At 59.0% G+C, this 20,718-nt stretch overlaps 2 protein-coding genes across 9 annotated transcripts in view; one reads left to right on the plus strand and one right to left on the minus strand.

Moving 5' to 3' along the window:
• The window catches only part of SH3GL1 (SH3 domain containing GRB2 like 1, endophilin A2), a 30,101-nt gene extending 20,130 nt beyond the window's left edge, over positions 1-9,971 (plus strand). Inside the window, exons 2-11 of one of the 2 annotated variants that reach the window (XM_074351067.1) lie at positions 4,520-4,588; positions 4,909-4,981; positions 5,810-5,953; positions 6,169-6,302; positions 6,457-6,615; positions 6,943-7,046; positions 7,692-7,816; positions 7,977-8,036; positions 8,463-8,580; positions 9,215-9,971. In XM_074351067.1, coding sequence (XP_074207168.1) covers positions 4,520-4,588; positions 4,909-4,981; positions 5,810-5,953; positions 6,169-6,302; positions 6,457-6,615; positions 6,943-7,046; positions 7,692-7,816; positions 7,977-8,036; positions 8,463-8,580; positions 9,215-9,578 — 1,350 coding nt within the window. In that variant the 3' untranslated portion in view covers positions 9,579-9,971. Of the gene's footprint in view, positions 1-4,519; positions 4,589-4,908; positions 4,982-5,809; positions 5,954-6,168; positions 6,303-6,456; positions 6,616-6,942; positions 7,047-7,691; positions 7,817-7,976; positions 8,037-8,462 lie in introns of both variants that reach the window. The other variant, XM_074351068.1, reaches the window with a different exon arrangement.
• On the minus strand, positions 9,915-19,789 carry MPND (MPN domain containing). Of its 7 annotated transcripts, none has more exons than XM_045504050.2 (13): positions 19,247-19,787; positions 18,887-19,149; positions 17,842-18,147; positions 15,296-15,425; positions 14,692-14,776; positions 14,392-14,488; positions 14,041-14,113; positions 13,886-13,962; positions 12,916-13,084; positions 12,760-12,830; positions 12,012-12,101; positions 11,216-11,308; positions 9,915-10,458 (listed from the first exon to the last, which is right to left on the minus strand). In XM_045504050.2, the coding sequence occupies exons 1-13, from the start codon at positions 19,251-19,253 to the stop codon at positions 10,306-10,308; spliced, it is 1,614 nt and encodes a 537-aa protein (XP_045360006.1). In that variant the 5' UTR covers positions 19,254-19,787; the 3' UTR covers positions 9,915-10,305. The 7 variants fall into 7 exon arrangements, with proteins under 7 accessions (XP_045360006.1, XP_045360007.1, XP_010965029.1 ...); XM_045504051.2 differs by having other exon boundaries at positions 17,911-18,147; positions 19,247-19,784; XM_010966727.3 differs by having other exon boundaries at positions 9,915-10,392; positions 17,911-18,147; positions 19,247-19,780.
• Between the last annotated feature and the right edge of the window lie 929 nt (positions 19,790-20,718).

Raw genomic sequence — 20,718 nt, forward strand, 5'->3', positions numbered from 1 at the left:
GTCAGTTCGTAGTTTGGTGTCAATTTCTGGGGTACAGCATAATACTTCAGTCTTATAGGAACATACATATATTTGTTTTCATATTCTTTTTCACCACAACTTACTGTGAGGTACTGAATATGGTTCTCTGTGCTGTACAGTATAAACTTGTTTCTGTCTGACTTCTTATCTCTCATCAGACAGACAGACAGACCAGGACAGCCTCTGACATGACGGTGGGCTAGCGGGCTTCCCTTGACAGCGGTCGCTGATGGAGGTCAGAAGTGCTCACACCCAGGACCCTTGGGTCACAACACCTCAGCAGGGGGGCGGTGGCCATTCACTGGCGCAGACCTGAGGATGGTTCGTGCAGGACCATGAACCAGGGTGGCTGGGCCTGGACCCCTGAGGCCCTTTCACCCCTGGGCCTGTGTCTCCATTGCCTTCTCCATGCCTTTTGTTCCCACCTGTCAGCCAGTGCCCATGAGGGGCTTCTCCCTGCTGAGCCTAGCCCTGGGCTTGGCCCTCACTGCCAAGGAGGGAGGGAGATGAGGGGGCTGCTCTGTAGCGCAGGGTGGGAAGTTTCACCCTAGCAATCACAGGCAGGCAGGGAGAAGTAAGCCAGGCAGAGGGCGGGAGGGGAAGCCAGGAGATGACAGGGGACCTCCGCTGTTAAGCTGGGAGCTGGTCACGGAGCGCAGCAAGTGGCCACCCAGAGTGTAACGGCTGAACGAGGCACGAGGATGCTGAGCAGGACGTGCAGAGCATCCATCTCGGACCACGAGGCTCCAAGCGGCCTGGCTTTTCTCTCCACTCCTGGCTCCTCTATGCCAGCTGCTTCCTGCTACATTTTTTCTCTTAAACTCTTAATTCATCAAAGCCAATCCTCCACCCAGGTCACCAAGCCTGCACATCGGCTGTTTATTTTCCGTGTCATATTGATCAGGTTTCCCTGCCGTGATGATTCAATTACACGGCCTCTCATCGGTGTGTCCCACTTAGCAGGTTTCAGGCTGCTCCTGCAGCTGCCCCCGTGTGGCCCTGCAGACGTGCCTGCCCAGTGCGGGGCCACCATCTATCCCCCACCCCTCCCAGAGGGGCTGCCGCCCTGCCTGCTCTTGGTGCACAGCTCTTCTCTTTGTGGATTGTTCCACTGCATGTTCTCTTTCTGTCCCGCGTGTCAGACTCCTAGCTCCTCTCAAGATGGCCAAAGGTCTAGAATGCTGACGAGCGCCGTCTTTGAGAGAGCAGCCCCCTCCTCCTACTGGTCTTTATCATCAGTGCCCACGAGCTGCACGTGTGGGTAGAGGTCATGCAGGTGCTCAGGGATGAAGACCCACCTCCGTTCCAGGCTCGCTCATTCCCCAGGTGCCTGGGACAAGTGCCATCATCAGACATGTGGCTCCACTGCGCATCAGTGGGAGAGCCTGAAATAGGCCGCTGTCTGCCTGTCACAGTCACCTGCGGGTGTGTTGCTGTAAGTAGGACTGTTCAGTGTCCACGTGGGAGCTGGGCCCAGGCCAACCCTTGGGGAGCAGCCCGAGTGGGTCAGCACTCGGGGAAGCACGCAGTGTGGGGGTCCTTTCACCTCCTTGCCGGCAGTGAGCACCTGTACAGTCTAAGCTACAGTGTGAACTTGGGGGACTTGGAGTTGTGGCCTCCCTCCCACCCTGGAGGTACTGCAGCCTGGATTGAGGGCAGGGCACGCTCTTCCCTCGTGCCCTGGTTAGAGGTTAGAATAATACAGGGGAATCACCGGTCAAACCAGACCTATGGTGTGAGTCCCCTGTGCAGCCTCCCCGAGAGGCCCTGCTTGAGGGAGGGGCAGCAGAGGGAGCCCCCTGCGGGGCCGGAGGTGTGCTGCCTCAAAAGCGCAGTGAAGTGCACGCTCCCTGCTGCGTCCAGTGACAAGCTAGCAATACGATAGAGCCATAGAGCCGTAGTCACAAAGGACAGACACAGGAAGGTGAGCACTCGGATGTGTCACAGAGCGGCACTCAGCGGTCACCTGCGGCTGGTCTCAGAACCACCTGTGGACCCTGTGATAGACAGGTGCCTGGCCTCCCTGGAAAAGACCCCGATCTGGGCCTTTGTGAGACACACGGTCACTGAGTGCCTCCTGGGGTCCTCGCCGCTCTGAGGTGGAAACGAAGCCAGGTGTGCTGGCGTGGAGGGCCAGGCCAGGCTCTGAGAGGCCAAGAGCAGCCTCTCAAAGATCTGAGGCCAGCTGTGCGCGGCCTCTCCTGAAGACCCTCGGCACTGTGAGCCCTGGGGAGTTAAGGGCACAGGGGTCTGCGGCCGCTCAGTAGATGCAGAGAGAAGAGTGGGCGTCAGTTCTCAGCCTGCCAGGCCCCTGCCAGGGTGGTGCCTCAGTTTACTCTCACGCAGCGTAGGAGCACCATGAGATTGTGGGGAGTTGGGGTGCAGACTGTACACACAGAGGTGTTCCTTCCACCATGGCTCTGTTGCTCTTGTCAGGCCTGAAAAGTTGTGTGCAAGGTCCTTGAGCAGGACTGAGTGTCGGGGTCCTGACCCCCCCCTCCACAGACAGGGCACCCCCACCCTCTGGCCTCACCAAGCAGTGTCCTGCCTGCGGAGTCTCCTGGGAACCCGTGTGGCTCCCAGCTCTGCCACAAATCCCCAGCCCCTCCCTGGGGCCTTGCCTGCCCCTCCCGGGGAGCCCCGCCCTCGTCACTGCGTCCCTCCTCTGATGCTCTTACTGTGGTTGGCATGTAGCTTGTTTTTTCCCCTTTACCCGTTTGGCCTTTTGTCATCCTTTCATCCACGTGTGCCAGTTCCAAGGGTTTGAGCCTTGGAGAGAAGGGAGGTGGGGCGATGGTCAGTTGAGGGGGACTAGAGCTCTGAGTTCCTGGGTGGGTGTGGGGCAAGGAGACTGCTAGGGGCCCAGATGTTCCCAGTGTGGCCCCCCAGGTGCCAGAGCAAGGATGGCCCCACATGGAGCTGCCTGTGGAGGTGTCAGGGCTCCCGGGGAGACAGAGAGGTGACACTCCTGAGGGGTCTGGAAGAAGCTGTGCGGTCTGCCCATGCCCTCTCCCCACAGAGGAAGGACGTGATCTGGCCAGCAGGGGCTGCTCCCTGGGAGCGCCCGTGACCCCTACGCTGAGCAGGGTGTCTGGCCCGGAAGGTGTGGTTTTTGAGCACCGGTGCTCCAGCTGCCCTCTCTGTTCACCAGAAGTGCCTTGTCTCACGGCAGGCAGCGAATCATTTCCCTCTCTGGCAACCACCGAACGTCCTGTTTTACCGTAATCAAAAGAAGTGAAACTGTCCCATGAAATAAAATGGAACACCCCAAAAAGGTCTAGGAGAGACCAGGGTCTTTCCTTATAAAGTCAGAAACAGGAGGGAAGTCCCTGCCTGCCCTTGGAGGATCCCCCACAGGATGTGTGCGGTGGTGCAGGCCCTGAGCAGCCCTGCTTCCTCCTGTGCCCCATCCCCTCCTGGACTCCCAGGCTGCAGCCACAGTGAGAACACTGACCTGCCGGGGCACAAGGCCCCATCCCCTCTTGACCCCAGGCAGGGGGATGTGGGGATTAAGACCCACAGGCTAGGCCTGCCCTGTAGTCCCCTTGGAGGGACAAGATGCTTGGGGAGAGTAACAGCGGCCGTTGGTGTGGGCAGTATGGGTGTCTGGTGCTTACTGTGTGCCAGATGTAGCCCTGAGCTCACACTTGCGTACAGCAGCCCACGAAAGCCTGGCTACAGCTCTGTGGGTGCTCACCTGTCACCCCATTTTACAGAGGCAACAATTGAGGCCCAGTGAAGCCAGTTGCCCAAGATCACACAGGCAGAAGGTGGTGGATCAGTCGTCAAACAGCAGTGGTCTGAGCACTCCTGCTGGCTGGTGGCCCCTCATTGCTCTCAAGAGCCCTTCAGTGGCCCTGATGGGTGGGCAGAGATGGCTGCTGGCCACCAGGAAATTGCGTGAGTGTGTGTACATGCATGCACACATTCACAAGTGACTTACGGGCAGCAGGACAGTTGGCCTGTGTGGGGCAGGTCTCTCCCTCCTGCTTGGTTCTTGTCCGACACCGTGGTCCCCATGTTTGTTCAGCCTTGGGACCTGCCCTTGGGGAATGCAGAGCCATGGTCCTTGAGACTCCTTCCCAGAGAGGCAGAGTTTCAGTGGGAAGAGGAGGCGTGCGGTTCCCTGAGTGAAGGGGCTTCGGTGAGCCTGGGCACCTTGCCCAGAGCCAAACCATGGCACTGCCATCCAGGCATGGGCACCTCAGCCCTGTAATGGTGGGGGACACTCTTGGGCTCTGCAGCCTTATGAGGTGGGCACGGCCAGGGAAGGCTTCCAACAGGAACCCCCTGCCCTGGGTTTGAAGGAGTGTGTGGATTTAGAACGGGGGCCTCAGTTGACCCCGTTTGGCCATTGGTACCAGGTTCAGCATCCCTGAGAAGCCATTGTGGCTGTTCTGAGCCCTCGCCCTCCTCCTGCCAGCAGTGGACAGGGTGAAAAGGCATCCTGGAGTCTCCTTCTCTGAGGCTCACACTCCTCTCTCTTTCTGTCCCCCAGCTGGTCAGTGAGAAGGTTGGAGGGGCTGAAGGGACCAAGCTTGACGATGACTTCAAAGAGATGGAGAAGGTAATGGGAGATGGTGCCTGTCTGACACCTGGCAGTTACTGCCCACCATGGGGCCTGGCTTTGACAGCTGGGGGTGGGGTGTGTGGGGGAGGTGAGGTTTACTGGGAGGGCCTGGGTGGCTTGCAGGCCTCCCCCAGCCCTGGGCAGGTAGCAGTGGAGGCACAGCACAGCCAACAACAAGGAGGGGAGGCCAGCAGCCCCCAGAAGCAGCGGGTGGTTCTTGGGTGGGCTCTGAGGCAGGCAGGGAACAGGGAGCAGGGCAAGGGCTGTCCGGGGGCTTGTGGTGATTTTGAAACCCCACACATGGCCTCTCTTTACAGAAGGTGGATGTTACCAGCAAGGCTGTGACAGAAGTGTTGGCCAGAACCATCGAGTACCTGCAGCCCAACCCAGGTAGGGGTGCCCGCTAGCTGCAAGGGGTCTGCCCGCAACTCCTTAGGTCTTTGCTGTCAGGAATCTTCCAGTTACCAGAGCAGGAAGAAGGAATGTGTAGGCCCACAGAACTGAAATGCCCAGGGGTAGGGAAGTTCAGGCATGGCTGGATCCAGGCATCCAAAAGCTGTTCTCTGGGTCATGCATTTCCTTTCTGTGTTATGTGTCAGCTCTCATTCCTCATGGCAGTCCTAGCCTTAAATCACCCTTACAGCTAACAATCCCAGCAGAAAAGAGATCTTTCTCACCCCTACCTACTCATTGTACCAATTTGTATTGGGTGCCTATCCCCAGCATGCCAGGCCCCAGCCACATGCCCGCCTTTGGAGCACGAGGTGGGGGTCTCCTAGGCTGAGGAGGAGGAAAATCCACATGCTGGTCCCTGTAGTGAAAGCCAACAGATTCAGGACACGCGGCAGCAGCAGCTGTGTCCACCCAAAGCCTGTGCTGGGACAGGCTGGAGCTGGCAGAGGTGCAAGCACGGCTTCCCCAGAGCCTGGAGGGGAGCTCCTCAGTCAGAGCCGTGCTCCAGAGCAAGGGGCCCGGGGGGTGTCGGGGAGCTGGCCCCCTCCCCTGCTCACTGCTCATGCTCCTTCATGAGGACAAGAGCAGAGGAGGCGAGTCTGCTTGGGAGGCCCTTCCCACATTCTGGTTCCTTGGGTCAAGGCAGTGCTTTAGAGATAAACGGGCGCGTGGGCAAAGGGGGTCAGCCTGCGGTGCTGGCTGAGGGCAGGCCTGGCGACTCCTCTAGAAACCACCCTCACGCCCACCCGGCCCATCCCATTCCAGCCTCTCGGGCCAAGCTGACGATGCTCAACACGGTGTCTAAGATCCGCGGGCAGGTGAAGAACCCCGGCTACCCGCAGTCGGAGGGCTTGCTGGGCGAGTGCATGATCCGCCACGGGAAGGAGCTGGGCGGCGAGTCCAACTTCGGTGAGGCCGAGGGAGGGGCAGGGGCGGAGAGAGGGGGGCCGGAGTATCAGTACCACCAGCAGGAGTGAGCACCCGGCTGCTGTGGGCCTGGGTCACACCTCAGGGTCCCTTTTTTGTTCTTAGTTCTAGCATTCAGGACCTTGGCTATGGGGTGTGTCTCGGCCCCATAGGCCAAGGCCTCTGACGGCTTCCTCCCCGACCCCTCCTCTCTCCAGGCGATGCCCTGCTGGATGCTGGGGAGTCCATGAAGCGCCTGGCTGAGGTGAAGGACTCCCTGGACATAGAGGTCAAGCAGAACTTCATTGACCCCCTCCAGAACCTGTGTGACAAGGACCTGAAGGAGATCCAGGTACCCCGGGCTGCTCCTGGCCACGTTCACGCCCCCTCTCCCCCAGTACAGCCCAGCCTGGGCCAGGTTTCCCAGTGGAAAGGGCTGTGGGGCATCAGGGCGGCCTTCCAGGAGGCACCAGGCATGTGGTGTGACACTCGTCCCCGCCCCCCAGCACCACCTGAAGAAGCTGGAGGGCCGCCGCTTGGACTTCGACTACAAGAAGAAGCGGCAGGGCAAGATCCCCGACGAGGAGCTGCGTCAGGCCATGGAGAAGTTCGAGGAGTCCAAGGAGGTGGCTGAGACCAGCATGCACAACCTCCTGGAGACCGACGTACGTGCACGGCCTCCCTGCCTGCACCCACCACCCCAGGGAGCCCCTGAAACACGGAGCCCAGCTGTGGTGCCAGCCTCCCGGGGCCGATGGGCAGGAAGGAAAGGAGGGGGAGACAGGAGGGCCAGAGTAGGGCAGTGACCAGCCCACTGAGGTTTCGGGGTCTTCTCTGGCTTCTTACCCTCCTCCAGCCTCAGCTCAAGGGTCATGTGGACAGGAGGGGGCTGGGCCTCTGTGTCTGAAACAGTCTAGGAAGGCTTCCTGCGGGGGTGGCCTAGAGATAGGTGTCAGGAGGGCAGCTCTGCAGCCCTGGCTGGTCCTTTACAGATCGAGCAGGTGAGTCAGCTCTCTGCCCTGGTGGATGCCCAGCTGGACTACCACCGGCAGGCTGTGCAGATCCTGGACGAGCTGGCTGACAAACTCAAGCGGAGGTGAGCCCCACCCCCACCCCCTACCTGGGCCTTCCCCATGGGAGCTCCAGCCTTCTCTGCTGGCCAGGAGGCTGGGTGTGTGGCTGCCTGGGCCGGCCCTTCAGAGCCTGTGAGATGTCCCTGCCCCCGGACAGCCCAGCCCTGCTGTGAGCTCAGTCCAGGGCAGTGTGGTTGCCCCCTTTCCAGAAAGGGCCGCCGGGCTGCACAAGTAGGGGTTGGGGTCCCAGGAGGGAGCAAGACCACATCCTCATGGTCCCTAGAGGAGAGGCTTGAGGTGTCCTGAGGGAGGGTTTGTCTAGGACTGGTGCTTGGGGGTCCTCTCTCCGAGGGCTCTCTGGGAGTCAGGCAGCACTCAGGCTCTGAACAGGGAAGCTCTGGTTGGTAGTGGATTCCCAGTTGGGGGGTGGGTGTCTGTTGGGCACCAGTTCCCCGGCTGCCACCACCAAGGGCACTTCAGGATTTAGTAGAACCCAACCATTTGGCATTCTCGGAGAAATGGCTGGGGTCCCCCCAGGATCCCCCTGGTGTCCCCCTAATTCCTGCATGCTTCCCTGGGTCCTGGGGCGGCAGCACTAACAGCTGGGGGTTCCCTGACCCTGACACATGGGGGCTCAGGACTGCTCACCTGCTTCCTTCCACACGCAGGATGAGGGAAGCCTCTTCACGCCCCAAGCGGGAGTACAAACCCAGGCCGCGGGAGCCCTTGGACCTCGGGGAGCCCGAGCAGTCCAACGGGGGCTTCCCTTGCACTGTGGCTCCCAAAATCTCAGGTAACAATTGGAAGGGGTTTGCTGTGTCCTAGGCCCCTTCAGGGGCACCTGCCATCCATCCAGACCACAGGGCGAGTTCTCGTCTAGAGGGACCTCCAGGGGTGGGCACCAGGCCCCACCCTGTGTTCTCAGCCCGCCTCTGTGCTTTGTCTGCAAGCAGATTCATCATCTTTCCGATCTTCCAACAAGCCCGTCCGGACCCCCAGCAGCAGGAGCATGCGTGAGTGTCCCCCGCAGGCACAGGCCCTGCTCCCAGTTTAATGCCGCCTTCTCATCTGCTCTGGAAGGGTCTTTCTGCTCCCCGTCTCCAGTAGGAGTGGAGCTGGGGCCTGGGCCTCCCTCTGCTCTGAGTGGCACCCTGAGGACCATGCAGTTCTGGTCACCCTGTCATCCTGATGCTATCAGGCGTCCCCAGCTCTTCTCAGGAGCATCTTGGTGACCACTCACAGAGCCCTTTAACCCCTGCTTGTCACTTACTCCTTCTGACAGCCGAGGGGAGCCAGAGAGGAGGGAGTGGGTCTCCTTTGGGGGAAACTGAGAAGCAGTGAGTTGGCCGGACCGGGGCCGGGCAGGAGGGGAAGTGGTGTCACCCTGCACACCCGCAGGGGCAGGTGACAGCCAGACCTTACCCCTGCCCTACCCCCAGCGCCCCTGGACCAGCCCAGTTGCAAGGCCCTGTATGACTTTGAGCCTGAGAACGATGGGGAGCTGGGCTTCCACGAGGGCGACATCATCACGCTGACCAACCAGATCGACGAGAACTGGTACGAGGGCATGCTGCACGGCCAGTCCGGCTTCTTCCCCCTCAGCTACGTGCAGGTGCTGGTGCCGCTGCCCCAGTGACCACGCCTGAGCCACGCGTCGGCCCGCCCGCCTGCCCCTCCGTCCAGACCTCTGCATGCCACCGGCCCCGCAGCGAGGGCAGTGCTCACAGCCTGCGGGCGGCCAGCTCCTGGGGCCGAGGGGAGGAGGCAGAGCCCAGAGGGACAGCAGGGGTCCCGTTTACACTAGCGCCACCCCCAGTGGTGGGGGGCTCCCTTCCCCACTCCATGTGGCCCTCTTGAGGGCTGGGCAGTGTTCCTCCTTCCTGCTGCTCACCAGTTCTGCCCCGCCAGCCCAGCCCACTAAGGGCTCACACTAAGGTGCTCTTAGAAACACTAACTTCCTCCCGCCCCCTCTAGGGACTGGTAACTGCAGGTGGGCCCCTTCAACACTTGTGTGCATGCGCGCGTGCAAACACACACACCCCCACGCCCTATCCTCTCCCACCTCCCTCCTGCCACTTTGCTGGGAGACCTGCCCTCAACAGGATAGGATTGAACATCTGTGTAACGGGGTGGTCTGAGTGGTCTGGGTCGCGGCTAAGAGACTCACCACCCTTCTCTTAAATTCCCCCAGGACACTCCTTCACAGCTCCCTCCGGGGCTCCCCAAGCCCTGCATACCTGCAGATGCCACCTCCCTGGGAGGGCCTCACCTCTTCCCTCCAGCTGGGGGCTTGGGGAGAGATGAGCCTGGGGTCCTCAGGTGCCGAGTCCCCTAAAGACAGGCCTTCTCCCCCTCACCACCTGGGTGGCCATGCTTCCCTCCTGCAGGGCAGTGAGCCCCACACCCATGCCCGCCGCACCACCCCCAGCCAAGCACATGGAGTGTGTCTCTCTGGCACAAGCTGCCACCACCAGCACACACACACACACACGCCACACATGGGACCACGGCAGTCCAGACTCCACTCTGCGGAAGGTCAAGCACAAAGACTTTGATAAGTGAATGTTCGCAGACCCCTGGCTACTGGGGCCCCCTTGGTTGGGGGTCACGGGCCCTTCCCTGTCTGAAGCCGGCCACCATACCCTTTGGACAGTGGCCCAGACTGTCTCCTCCAGACCAAGGTAGGCAGCTGCCCAGACCAGCAGGGCCCCAGCCCTGCACTCACTTCCCCTCTTGCCTCATCTAAAAGTTGGCTAAACAGGGGACCCTAGTTCACATTCCCCTCCTCCGGTGACTCGGTAAAGTCCCCAACATCACCAGGCCCTCCCCGCTTCTCTCCAAGGCCCCCTGGTCGCCAGTACTTGGAGGAGGAACAGACATCACAGCCTAGGGCAGATCAAAATGTAATCCTGATTTTTTTTAAAAAGTATTAAATGTCTCTTTCTACAGCCTTTTGCCTGGTTGTGGTGCAGGGCGGGCCCTCCCGAGGGTCTCCAACGAGGGCACGAGGCGCCCATACAGGCCTGGGAGGGACGGCCGTCGTTGCCAGTCACTGGTGCGGGCGGGGAGAGCCCCCCCACCCCGCTGGCCGTGGCTGCCCGAGTGACGTCCCTCCTGCACCTGTGACGCACGCACCTGGGCTGCTTGTTTCTCTCCTTTATTACGCGAGCCCCTGCTGCCAGGCAGCTCAGGCATGCAGGGACAGGGCGGCACAGCCGCAGGCAGAGACCGGGGCCCGTTCCCCTCGCCCTGGGCCGCCCCGGTCCTTGGAGGCTGGCGCCCTCAGCTCCCCTGCTTGAGGACGCTGTAAACCTGCTCCAGCACGTGGCACAGGCCCTGGTCCTTGGGCATCCTGCTGGCCAGGGAGATCTGAAACAGGCAGGCCTGCCTCAGGGTGGCGCGGGCGCTTCTGCCCTGGAGGCCCTGCGCTGCAGCCTGGCAGAGGGGTTCTCGGCTGTATCCCTAAAGCCGTGCCTTCCTCTTAGGCACATTTCATCTCGAAGGCCCCGGATGTCATTGTTTGGGAGGTAGGGGTTCCTCCACACAATCCAAATCCTCCTTACTGCCCCCTTGCATGCCAGGGCCACCCCCACCCCTCCCACCCAGTGCCAGGGTGGGAGGTGACCAGTGGCAGCTTTAAGCCCTGGTCGCTGTCAAGTCTAACAAAACAAGCAAGTGTGTGAAATTCTGTTTTTCTGCAAAGGGGAGTGGGGAGTATCTTCTGAGAATGACTCTCAGGCAGGAGATAAGGAGACGCACTGAAGAGGCTGCCAAGCCCTCTTGACATATCCCACCGACCAGCCGTAGGGCCGGTGAGCCAGGGAAGCTCACTCCTGCACCAGCCGCTCTGCTCAGTTCAGCTCTGCTGGTGCGTAAGGCTCAGGATTGGATCAGACTGCCTTCTGCACCCCAGCGTGTGGCCCGGGGAGAAGGGGGGCCCAGTGCAGCTTCTCCAGGTGGGATGTCCCCAGGCCACGGGGTATGTGGGGCTTTTACCTTTTCATCTGCATTTGGATGGTGACCTCTACTGCTGTCACCGCCCATGTGTGATAAAACACGACTCTCTGTTCATTTCTAAAGTATTTTTGCACAGGACCACTTAAGAAGTCACTATTTCTCATACTGCCCATGGATATAGACTTGGGGGCTCCCCAAGATCATCTTTTCAGGGAGGGGTTTGCATGAGTCTCACCTTCAGCTTGTCGAGGTAGGTGTGCTCCTGGTTCCAGGGCTCCTGGAACCTGACAAGGTCAGGGGCGCTCTTGTAGAACTCCACCAGCAGCATCTGTGGGTCGGGGTGGGCGCAGATGAGAGCCCGGGCTCCCGCCCTGCCCAGGCCCGGCGCCAGGGGGCAGCAGCAAGTGGGACAGGCACTACTCTGCCCCTCCGTGGCCTCTAGGCATTGCCCGGAGGTAAACCGCCAAGCAGCACCACCCCCACCGAGGAGAAATAAGGGAGCTTGGTAGGAGGGCCCCCGGAGGAGACTGAACCCTGCCAGAGGAAGGCGGCCCACTGAATGTGATTCTTTACACCCACACAGCCCTGACACCACTCCCTGGTTTAACCTCATCCCGAGAGTAAAATCCCTGAAATCACAGGTGTGACCAACTAGCTCAATCTGTTTAAATGCCTGTTTAACAGCAGGAATTAAAAACCTTCACCCAGGTAACACCTGAGGTTCACGTGTCCCCTCATGGAGAATCAGTGGCAGGTGCAGAGAGCCAAGGCGTGAGCATTGCTGGCATGCTCCAGAACAGCCAGGAAGGCGTGGGAGGGGGAGGTGGGAGGGGCTCGGGCAAGGGTCTGGGACCTACTCTTAGAGCCCTTGATTTTCAGCAGTGGAAGAGGAGCCTGCCCTGGGTCCCGATGTGGCGCATCCAGCCACAGATTCCTGAGTCATACGAGCCGGGGTCTGTCCAGCTGGGCACCCTCAGCCCCCATCTGCTCCTCCTGGGGCCCCCACCCACTCCGCCCAGGAGTGAGCTCACCATCTCATGAAGGACGTCATTAGTCAGGAAGCTGTCCTGGACGTAGGCCATTTCCACGTCCATGGGGATGCCATAGTCACTGGGTCTTTGCTGGCAGGGACACGAGCCAGTCAGCGCTAACCACCCCCAGCCCCCACCCCAAGACAGCAGTGGACATTGGGAAGTGCGCTAGGCTAGGAATCAGAGAATGGATACTTCAGGCCTGGGTCTGCACTAGGATCAGATTCAGAGCCTTATGGCCCTTCGGGGAACCTGGCAGTGCGGCTAGAGAAGCTGGGTGGCATTCCCCACCACCACACACGCAGGAGTAGCCGTGGCTCAGGAATTCCTTAACAAAGCTGCTTTTCTGGGGGGAGGGCGGGTAATTGGGTTGGTTGGTTGGTTGGTTTTAATGGGGATTGAACTCAACCACTGAGCTATACTCTCTCCCGCCTCCCCCAAAGCTTATCTCTGATCCCAATACGGACTTAGGGAATGAAACCAAACAAGGCTTAGGAAGGAGACCATCTTGGTAGCAAAAGCAGCATGCTACGGGTGCAGCCCCCACCTTTCCAACACCCTTCACACCCAGGCCCTCGCAGGAACCTCCGCGATTATGTTTGGAGAGAAACTGAGACCCCAGCTCCGCAAATGAGTCCGGAACCAGACTCTAGGCTGTGTGCTGCCCACGAGCCTCCTGGCCCCGCCCACGAGCCTCCTGGCCCCGCCCACGCCGCCCGGCCCGGCCTCCCCCAGCAGCCCCGCCTACCTCAGGGGGCGGCATCACCCAGAAGGGCGAGATCTTGGACTCTGGCCCCGGGTTGCCAGAGTAGTAAGGGGCTGAGGGGAGGAGAAAGAAGGGGCTGAGCCTGGCGGGGTTTGGTGGTCGGCAGGGCCCCACGCCCGCGCCTTTCATGGGACTCACAGCAGAGCAGGGCGAGGCAGGGCTGAAAGCCGTTGCTGGAGCCCTGCAGCCGCAGCTGGTAGTCCATCTGTGCGTCGATGTCCTGCAGCGACGGCAGCGCCGGGCTGTGCGGGTGGCTGTGGTACCAGCCCACCAGGGACAGGCCCCGCAGAAGCAGGCTCTGGTAGATCTAGGGGCAGAGACGCGGCTAGGGCCAGCTCGGGACCGAGGCTCTACCAGCCCTAGGGCACTCACACCACTCCCGCAGCCAGCGTGCCTGGCACCCATCCAGCCCCACGTGTGGCCAACATTTAATGAGCGCCTGCTGGGTACCAGGCCTGAGGACACAGCAGTGACAGAGACAGATCCTGCCCACCTTCACGAGTCCAACAAATACATTGGAAAGAAAAAAAAAAAAAAAGATGCACCTATCATAAATCAAAGGCAAAAGGTTATTTTGCTCACTGCTGTATCCCCAGCACAAGGAGCAGTGCCTGGCACACAGTAGGCACTCAGCAGTTAAATGAAGAGATAGGGCAGGCATTCCTGGGTGCAGAGCGAGTAGAGGCAAGTGAAAAGAAGAGGTGGGAGGAGAAACGTGCGCGCTGAATAAACAACTGTTCTCCAGTCCCCGCCTGCCTTCTGCGGGGACACAGAAGGTGGGTCTAGAGCGCTTAGCACAGTGCCAGGTGCCTAGTAAGCACCATTATGAAAATATTAAGAACGTCAGCTAATATTTATCGGGCCTTTACCAGGTGCCAGGCAGGTGTGGAAACCGAGGCTCAGAAAACAAGAGGCCCGCACTGGCGCAGAGGAAGTAGGACCATGGGGGTCACAGGTGCGGGGACTGGCGCTCACACACGGCACTCACTCACTCTCATTTGCATCCTTGCTGAGTGGTGACACTGCGCTAGCCGCGGGTACGTGGTAGCCAACAGCTGTGTCCCCACCAGCCCTCCACAGAACGCCCTGTCACCGTGTGCTCCCTCACCTCCTCTTCGATGGTGGCTGCCGTATCGGCGTCCCCCAGCCGACTCCGACAGGGGAAGGCTCTCAGCACCGTGAGCACTGCGCGGAGGTGGGAGAAGGCGTGGACATCGATCCCGGCCCCAAACACCCCCTTGCCCATGGGGCCCAAATACCCACTCTGACTGTTGATGTCCCAGCGGCCCCCCAGGTACCCCACGACCTGGCTGCGAGTCAGGTGGCTGTGGAAGTCCTGGGGAGGGGAGGGACATCGGAAGACCCACTCAGGCTTTGCCTGGCCCCAATGCCAACTGGGGGCCAGGGCCCTTGCATTGTGTGGGAGTCAGCCCACCCCCCTCCTCCTTTGTTTAAACATTGAGTGCTACTGTTTACTGGTAGTGAACAGAGCAGACAAGATCCCTGCCCTTGTGGAGCTGACCTTCCAGGGACACTCTCCCTGAGGACCCCACCGCCCTGCCCAGGTCTGGGAGCCCTGGCTCAGAAGGGACAAGGTGGGAGCTGGGAACGCACCAGCAGGAGCAGCACGTTGCTGGAGATGGCCACATTGAATGGCTGGAACTTGTTGATAGCTGCGAAGGATGTTACTTCCACAAGGGTGTGAGGGTTCCTACAGGAGCCAGGAGGGTCCCACAGCCTCAGGAACACCCAGGCCCTTCCCTCATTCCCAGACTGGCTCCCCAGCCCCGCAAGGCCAGCTGTGAGGTCTGAGGTCTTATCTCCACCCTACCCCTGCTCTTGTGCCCCCCCCACACCCGCAAGAGCTCACAAGATGGGGATGGGGTAGGGGGGTGGGCATGGGGTGCATCTGACCTGGCAGAGTCCCGACTTCCCAGCATGCAGTAGCGCACTGGCACACGTGTCTTGTTTTCCACCCGTTTCCCTGGGGGCGTGGCCTCTGCGGGATCGGGAGGAGGGTGGGGGGCACAGGTAAGAAAAAAGACAGTGTCAGTGTCTCCCTAGCCAGGAACTGGAAAACGAAGACCAGGCAGCCCAAGAAAGAAAAAACTCCAGGGGCAGCCTTAAAAATCAGGCAGCTGGACTGGGAAATCAGGAGGCAAGTTAACAAACTGGGCAGAAGAGATTTAAAGATCAAATGAAAGACTCAGGAAATGAGGTGATGATCAGGCAGCAGGGGCAGAAATCAGGCAACAGAGCAAAGAAACCTGCAGGGGGGCAAGGAAATCAGTAAGCATGATGAAGAAATTGGGCCCCAGATAAAGAAATAGGGCAGTGGGACCAAGAAATTTAGCATTCAAGCTTAAGAAGTAAGGCAGAGTGTGAAATTAGGGCTGCGGGGCCAGGAGTCAGCCAGGTTTCTTGGGGGCTGTAAGGAAAAGAAAAGCCAGATTTGCCCCCAGCCCCCTAAGTTCTGTCCCCCTCGCGCCCTGCGTCCTCCGTTTCCCACACATCTCACCCCGGTGGACAGGCTCAGAGAGGCCCTTCGCCTGTGGTCTCCGACTCTTGTCCTCTGCTGAGACTCCTGTCAGAATCTCTTCCTCCTCTTCCTCCAGCAGCTCCTCCTCCTCCCCTTCGCTGGCCGGGCTCTGGCGGGGTTGGGGTTAGGGGGACAGTGACCAGACTTTCAGCTGGATGCTCCCGATCGTCCCCTCACGTTCCACCGGAACCTTTGCTTTGCCTGAGCCTTAGGTCCCTGCCGTTGCCCGAGGTGCCCACCAGAGGGAGCGAGTGAGCAGAGGCGGTCTAGGCTCTGAGGCAGTCTCGCAGGTTGGAATCCTGCCTCTGCTATACAAACTGACTTTGGGCTCTATTCTCATCTGTAACAGGGCACAATGACCTCCAGCCCCACAGGGGTGGCCTAAGGGGTGGCCGAATGAGTGTGCAAAGCATTTAATATATGCCGTTGCTCCATTCATCCAGCAAGCAAGAGCTTTGCGTGGATTACTTTACCAGATTCTCTCAGTAACATCTCCTCTTGCTCTCTCCTAAACTGCCCTTGCTGGGATGACCTCTCAGTGTCCAAACCCAATGGCTACATCTCAGTCTCTGTCCCCCACCTCCTCTCAGCAGCATCTGACCCGACTAGTCCCCCTCCTCCTGGGAACTCCTCAGGGACCCCTGCACTCACCTGGCTTTCCTCCCCACTCTCCTTCATTGGCCCAGGGCTGGGTCCTGGGGCCTCTTTCCTCCCCAACCCACACCCTTCCCAGGTGGCCTTGTCTCTTGGGGTTCAAACGCCATCTACCCCCAAGACAACTGCCCACAGTCCTGACTCCAGCCTTGGGCCTCCCCTGAGCTCCTGACTTGGGGTCCAGCTACCCCTTGACATCTCCAGGCAGGGGTCTCACGGGGGTCTCACACTCAACATGGCCACCCTGCACCCGACCATCCCCTCAAACCTGCTTTATCCGAATAACTAAATCTCTGATGTGGGCAACCCCATCTACCCAATTGATCAGAACAAAACATCTCCTAATGCCAACTTCATACCCATCAGCAAGTCCGGTCAGATCCACTTTCAGAATTAACCAGAAGCTACCCACTTCCTCCCCACTCAGTGGCTGATCTGGTCGACCCCATCATCACCCACCTGGACCGGCGCAGTCACCTGCACCCTGATTCCCTGGCTCCTGCTCTCGCCACCCCTCTAAAGTCTGTCCTCCCTACAACAGCCACCAGAAGGCACTTGTGAGCACCTGAGTCCAGTCCTGTTCCTTCTCTACCCACAGTCCTCTAGGGCTCCCACTTCCCTCAGGGTAGAAGCCTAAGTCCTTCCCAAGGCCCCCAAGGCCCTGCCCAATCTGCCCCGTCCCCTCCCTGTCCTCACCTCCTACCACTCTTCCCCTTGCTCACTCTGTTCCAGCCACACTGGCCTCCTCACTATGCCTTCAGTATGTCAGACACATGCCAGCCTCAGGGCCTTTGCATGTACTGTTTTCCAGAAATCCTCATGGCTCCCTTTCTCTCCTCCTTCAATACTCTGATCAAATGTCACCTTCTCAGTGAGGCCTTCCTTGACCACCTTATTCCTCTCACCACTCCCATCCCCTGCTCCTGCTCCCTTCTTCCAACATACTATAAGAGGGTTTTACTTATTTTGTTTGTCTCACTCTTCATGAAAGCAGGGATTTTTTTCTCATTTTGCTCACTTCTTTATCGTTATCACCTAAAAGAGGGCCTAGCACCCTATTGGCATTGACTAAATACTTGCTGAATTAATAGCCCTATGGCATGGTGCAAAAGTTGGTTTTATGAGTCGACTTGGCTAGGCTCTAGTACCCAGTTATTTAATCAAACACTAGTCCAGGTGTTGCTGTGAAGGCATTGGGTAGATGTGGTTCACATTACAATGAGTTGACTTTCAATAAAGTTTATCCTTGATAATGTCGGTGAGCCTCATCCAATCAGTTGAAAGGCCTTATAAGCAAAAACTGAGGTTTCCTGGAAAATAAGGAATTCTGCCTTTTAAAGACTGCAGCATTAACTCCTGCCTAAGTTTCCAGCCTGCCAGTGGTCCTACAGATATCAGACTTAGGAGCCAGATATAGATCCACAGATGGATGGACAGACAGAGAGAGGGAGAGGGGGAGGGAGAGGGGGGCAGAGGGGAGGGAGAGGGAGGGAGAGGGAGGGAGAGGGAGGGAGAGATCTCTGATACACATGGGTACCATTATAATCTCTGTTTTACATATGACTAAGACTAGGAACCCAGAGAGGTTCCTTGGCCAAGTTCACCCAGCTGGTGAACATTTAAGGAATATCTGTTTCTACCATGGCATTCAAGACCCTCCCAGATCTGATCCCTGCCAAAGTCTCCAGCCCCCTCAGCTGCCAAGGCATCTGAACCTCCAGCTGCATCAGCTAATAATGGTTCCCTAAGCAGCATGTGTTGCTTCAGGCCTACATGGCTTTGCATATGCCATTCCCTCCTCTGGAAAGCTCTTCCCTTCATCTTTCTCTGACAAACTCCAGTTCATCCCTCAAGTCCCCAGCTCCAACAACCTCTCTCTGCGCACTCCTTGTCCGACAGTGAGTCAGGGAGGGCTTGCTGATGGAGGCTGAAGGACGCACCTCATCGGCGGCAGCTGCAGGCACATGGAGCTGGTTTCGCCGGAGCCAGGCCGCCTTGTACTTGTCCAGTTTCTGGCCCTTATACTTGACAGAGGCCCAGCCACAGCCAGACTTCTTGGCTGGGTTCACCAGCTTCTTGCAATGGGTGGCCCAGGCACTGGGTGAGTTGAACACCTGGCCCGTTTCCTGCCACACGATCCTCCCATCTGGCTGCAGGTCTCCCAAGAACTTTTTCCCCTGCAGTGACAGTGGGTTGGATGAGCCCAGGATCTGGTACCCATCAAGACCCCTCCTCCAGGAAGACTTCCTTGACCCCATGGTGCTCCCTGGGGCTTGGCACCCACTTCCCACTACAGCACCCCTTCCAGGAAGCCTTCCAGCCTCCCAGTGCCTGTATGTCCGTGATCACAGTCCTGATCAGCCCAGATTGAAATTGTCCAGTTATGGGTATGTCCCTCCTCCCTTCACTGGACTGTGAGCCCCAAAGGTCTGTCTTGATATCTGCTGTGTCCCTAACAGCCACCACAGCCTGGCACACAGCAGGTGCTCAATTTATAAATTGCTCCCACTCACAAAGAGCATGGTAACAGTAATAGTAATAATAGCAAACACCTGTAAAGCACTTACTGTGCAGCAGGCATGCTGCTGAGCACTTTATTCAATGAATCCTCATACAACCCAGCGGGGGAAAAGAAAATCTCATTTTGCAGATGGGGAACCTAGTACAGAGGGAGAAAGAGGTCACACAGCCAGGAAGGCAGTAGTGTCCTCTGTGAGCCTCAGTTTCTCATTTGTGGAATGGGGTGTTTGATGAACAATGTTCTCCCGCCCAGAAGGGCTCGTGCTAGATCTGGATGGTCCATGCCTCAGTTTCCCCTCCCCACACCGTTGCTCCGCCTGCGGCAATGGAACACCCTGGACTCCAGTTTCCCCTTTTCGCCCCAGCTGGGATGGGATGGGGCTGGGGGGCGCTCACCAGATAGTAGATTGACAGCACCCCGGCGCCGGGCTCCAGCAGCGCGTCTTTAAGGAGCACCCGCAGCGTGACCGCGCGCCTGGTGAGCGCGCCCCCAGGCCCGCTGCAACAAGCCGTCCCGGCCCCGCCGCCGCCACCTCCACCGCCGCCGCGCGCGCCGCCTGCTGCCCCTGGCCGCTCGGAGTCCTCGGCCTCCGCTTCATCCTCGTCCTCATCGGGCGCATCCTCGCCTGCGCCCCCAGCTGGGGACAGCGGCTCTGGAGCTGCGGGCAGCGACAGGCTGCAGCGGGGCCGAGAGGCCTCAGCGGATCCAGCCACCCCGCCCCGAGCCAAGCCGGCCCCCCGCCAAGCCCGACTTACCTGCCATGGCCGCTCCGCCCCGCGCCCCGAGCCCTGTGCGCCTCCGGCTCTTTCTTCCCGGCACGTGACGAAACTCCGCCCCGAACGGGGAGCGCCCCAGCCATTGGTCACCGCCGGTGGGCGGGTTGGGGCTCGGCCCTCTGGAGCAAACTGGAAAACCGAGGCACTCTGCCTGCGCGCGCGGGAGAGGGAGTTGAGCCCTCAGCCCTCCAGGACCATTAGGAAAACTGAGGCCCGAGGCCACCTAAAATGGGAGGGGGGTGGTAACCCAGAGCTCATGGTGCAATTGGGGAAACTGAGGCCGGAGACTTCCACTTTCAGAGAACTAATGACTCCACCAGAGGACATAGCCTACTCGATTGTGGACTGGGGGGCCCAGTCCACTACGACGAGCGGGGAAATTGAGTTCCGCGGCCAGCCCTCTTGAGAGACTCACAGGCTTCGGCTGCTGGGACCAGGAGAGAAACTGACGCCCGGGAGAATTAACCACAATGCGGCTGCAGGACAGAACGGGGAAGCAACCTCGCGCCGCGAATATAAAGCACCGAAGCCAGGTGGCAGTCTCTAAAGGGTTAGCTCCACCCTCGGGGTGCCCCTAGGCTGATTCCTTGATAGGACCAGAGCGGAGCCCGCCAACCAATTAGAGAAGGGCCATTTCATCTTCAGCCAATAGACAGTAGAGGCTGGATTGCTTCCAGCCAATCAGTGTTAAACTACTACTTCCTCCGACCGGGAAAGATCAGCTATTCCTGTTGGCCAATCAGCAGGAGCATCTGGACCTCACGCATCCAATCAGTTGTAGGCTCTGGTCCTCAGCCAGCCTATGAGCTCAGGGAACAAACGTGCCTCACGGTCCACCGCGGTCCCCCAACCCCGCGGCGCGGAGCTCATGGGCGGAGCCCGGATAGAGGTGTGCCAGAGGGCTGAAGCCCTTTCTTTTGTCTCTGGTCACTGTTCCGGGACCTTTACCCCAATACGCAGGGTTACCTCCCAGCGCTGGAACTCCCACTCCCGGGCAGGGTTGAAAACCTGGGGTGGGGATTCCAAGCTGCAGGGCACCTTTGACTGGGCTCAGCTGCAGATGGGTGTATCCGGAAGACAGTCTGGAAGAGGGGACAGGACATTGGGGGTGGGGGTAGGGGCGGGGTGTCCAGCCAGGGTGATCTGGAATCAGACTGGACCTAGCTCCAAATCCTGCTCCACCACTTACCAGCTCTGTGACTTTGGCCAAGTGTCTCCACCTCTCTGTCTGCCCATGGGAATAACAGGTCCAGCTTCAATTTGTTAAAGAACAGGGCTTGACAAATAGTAGGAGCTGAGGAATGTGAATGATTGTTATTACTTACGATGAAATAAAGTTTGTATTTTAAGGCACGACAAGGAAAAATAAACAAAATTCTGTTTGTTTGGGCCTCCTTCCTCCCTAACGTGCAGCGTACAACTGCATTTCATTACACATTAACCAGAGATCC

This window comes from Camelus bactrianus, chromosome 22 (assembly GCF_048773025.1).
Source record: "Camelus bactrianus isolate YW-2024 breed Bactrian camel chromosome 22, ASM4877302v1, whole genome shotgun sequence".
Taxonomy (NCBI): Eukaryota; Metazoa; Chordata; class Mammalia; order Artiodactyla; family Camelidae; genus Camelus; species Camelus bactrianus.

What these genes read in the sequence shown, in the direction of transcription:
- MPND (XM_074351064.1), bottom strand. An exon ending in TGCTGTCAATCTACTATCTG is followed by an intron (nt 18,148 to 18,886) that starts GTGAGCGCCCCC and finishes CTGTCACTGCAG; the next exon opens with GGGAAAAAGTTCTTGGGAGA. An exon ending in GGGTGATGCCGCCCCCTGAG is followed by an intron (nt 12,102 to 12,759) that starts GTAGGCGGGGCT and finishes TGTCCCTGCCAG; the next exon opens with CAAAGACCCAGTGACTATGG.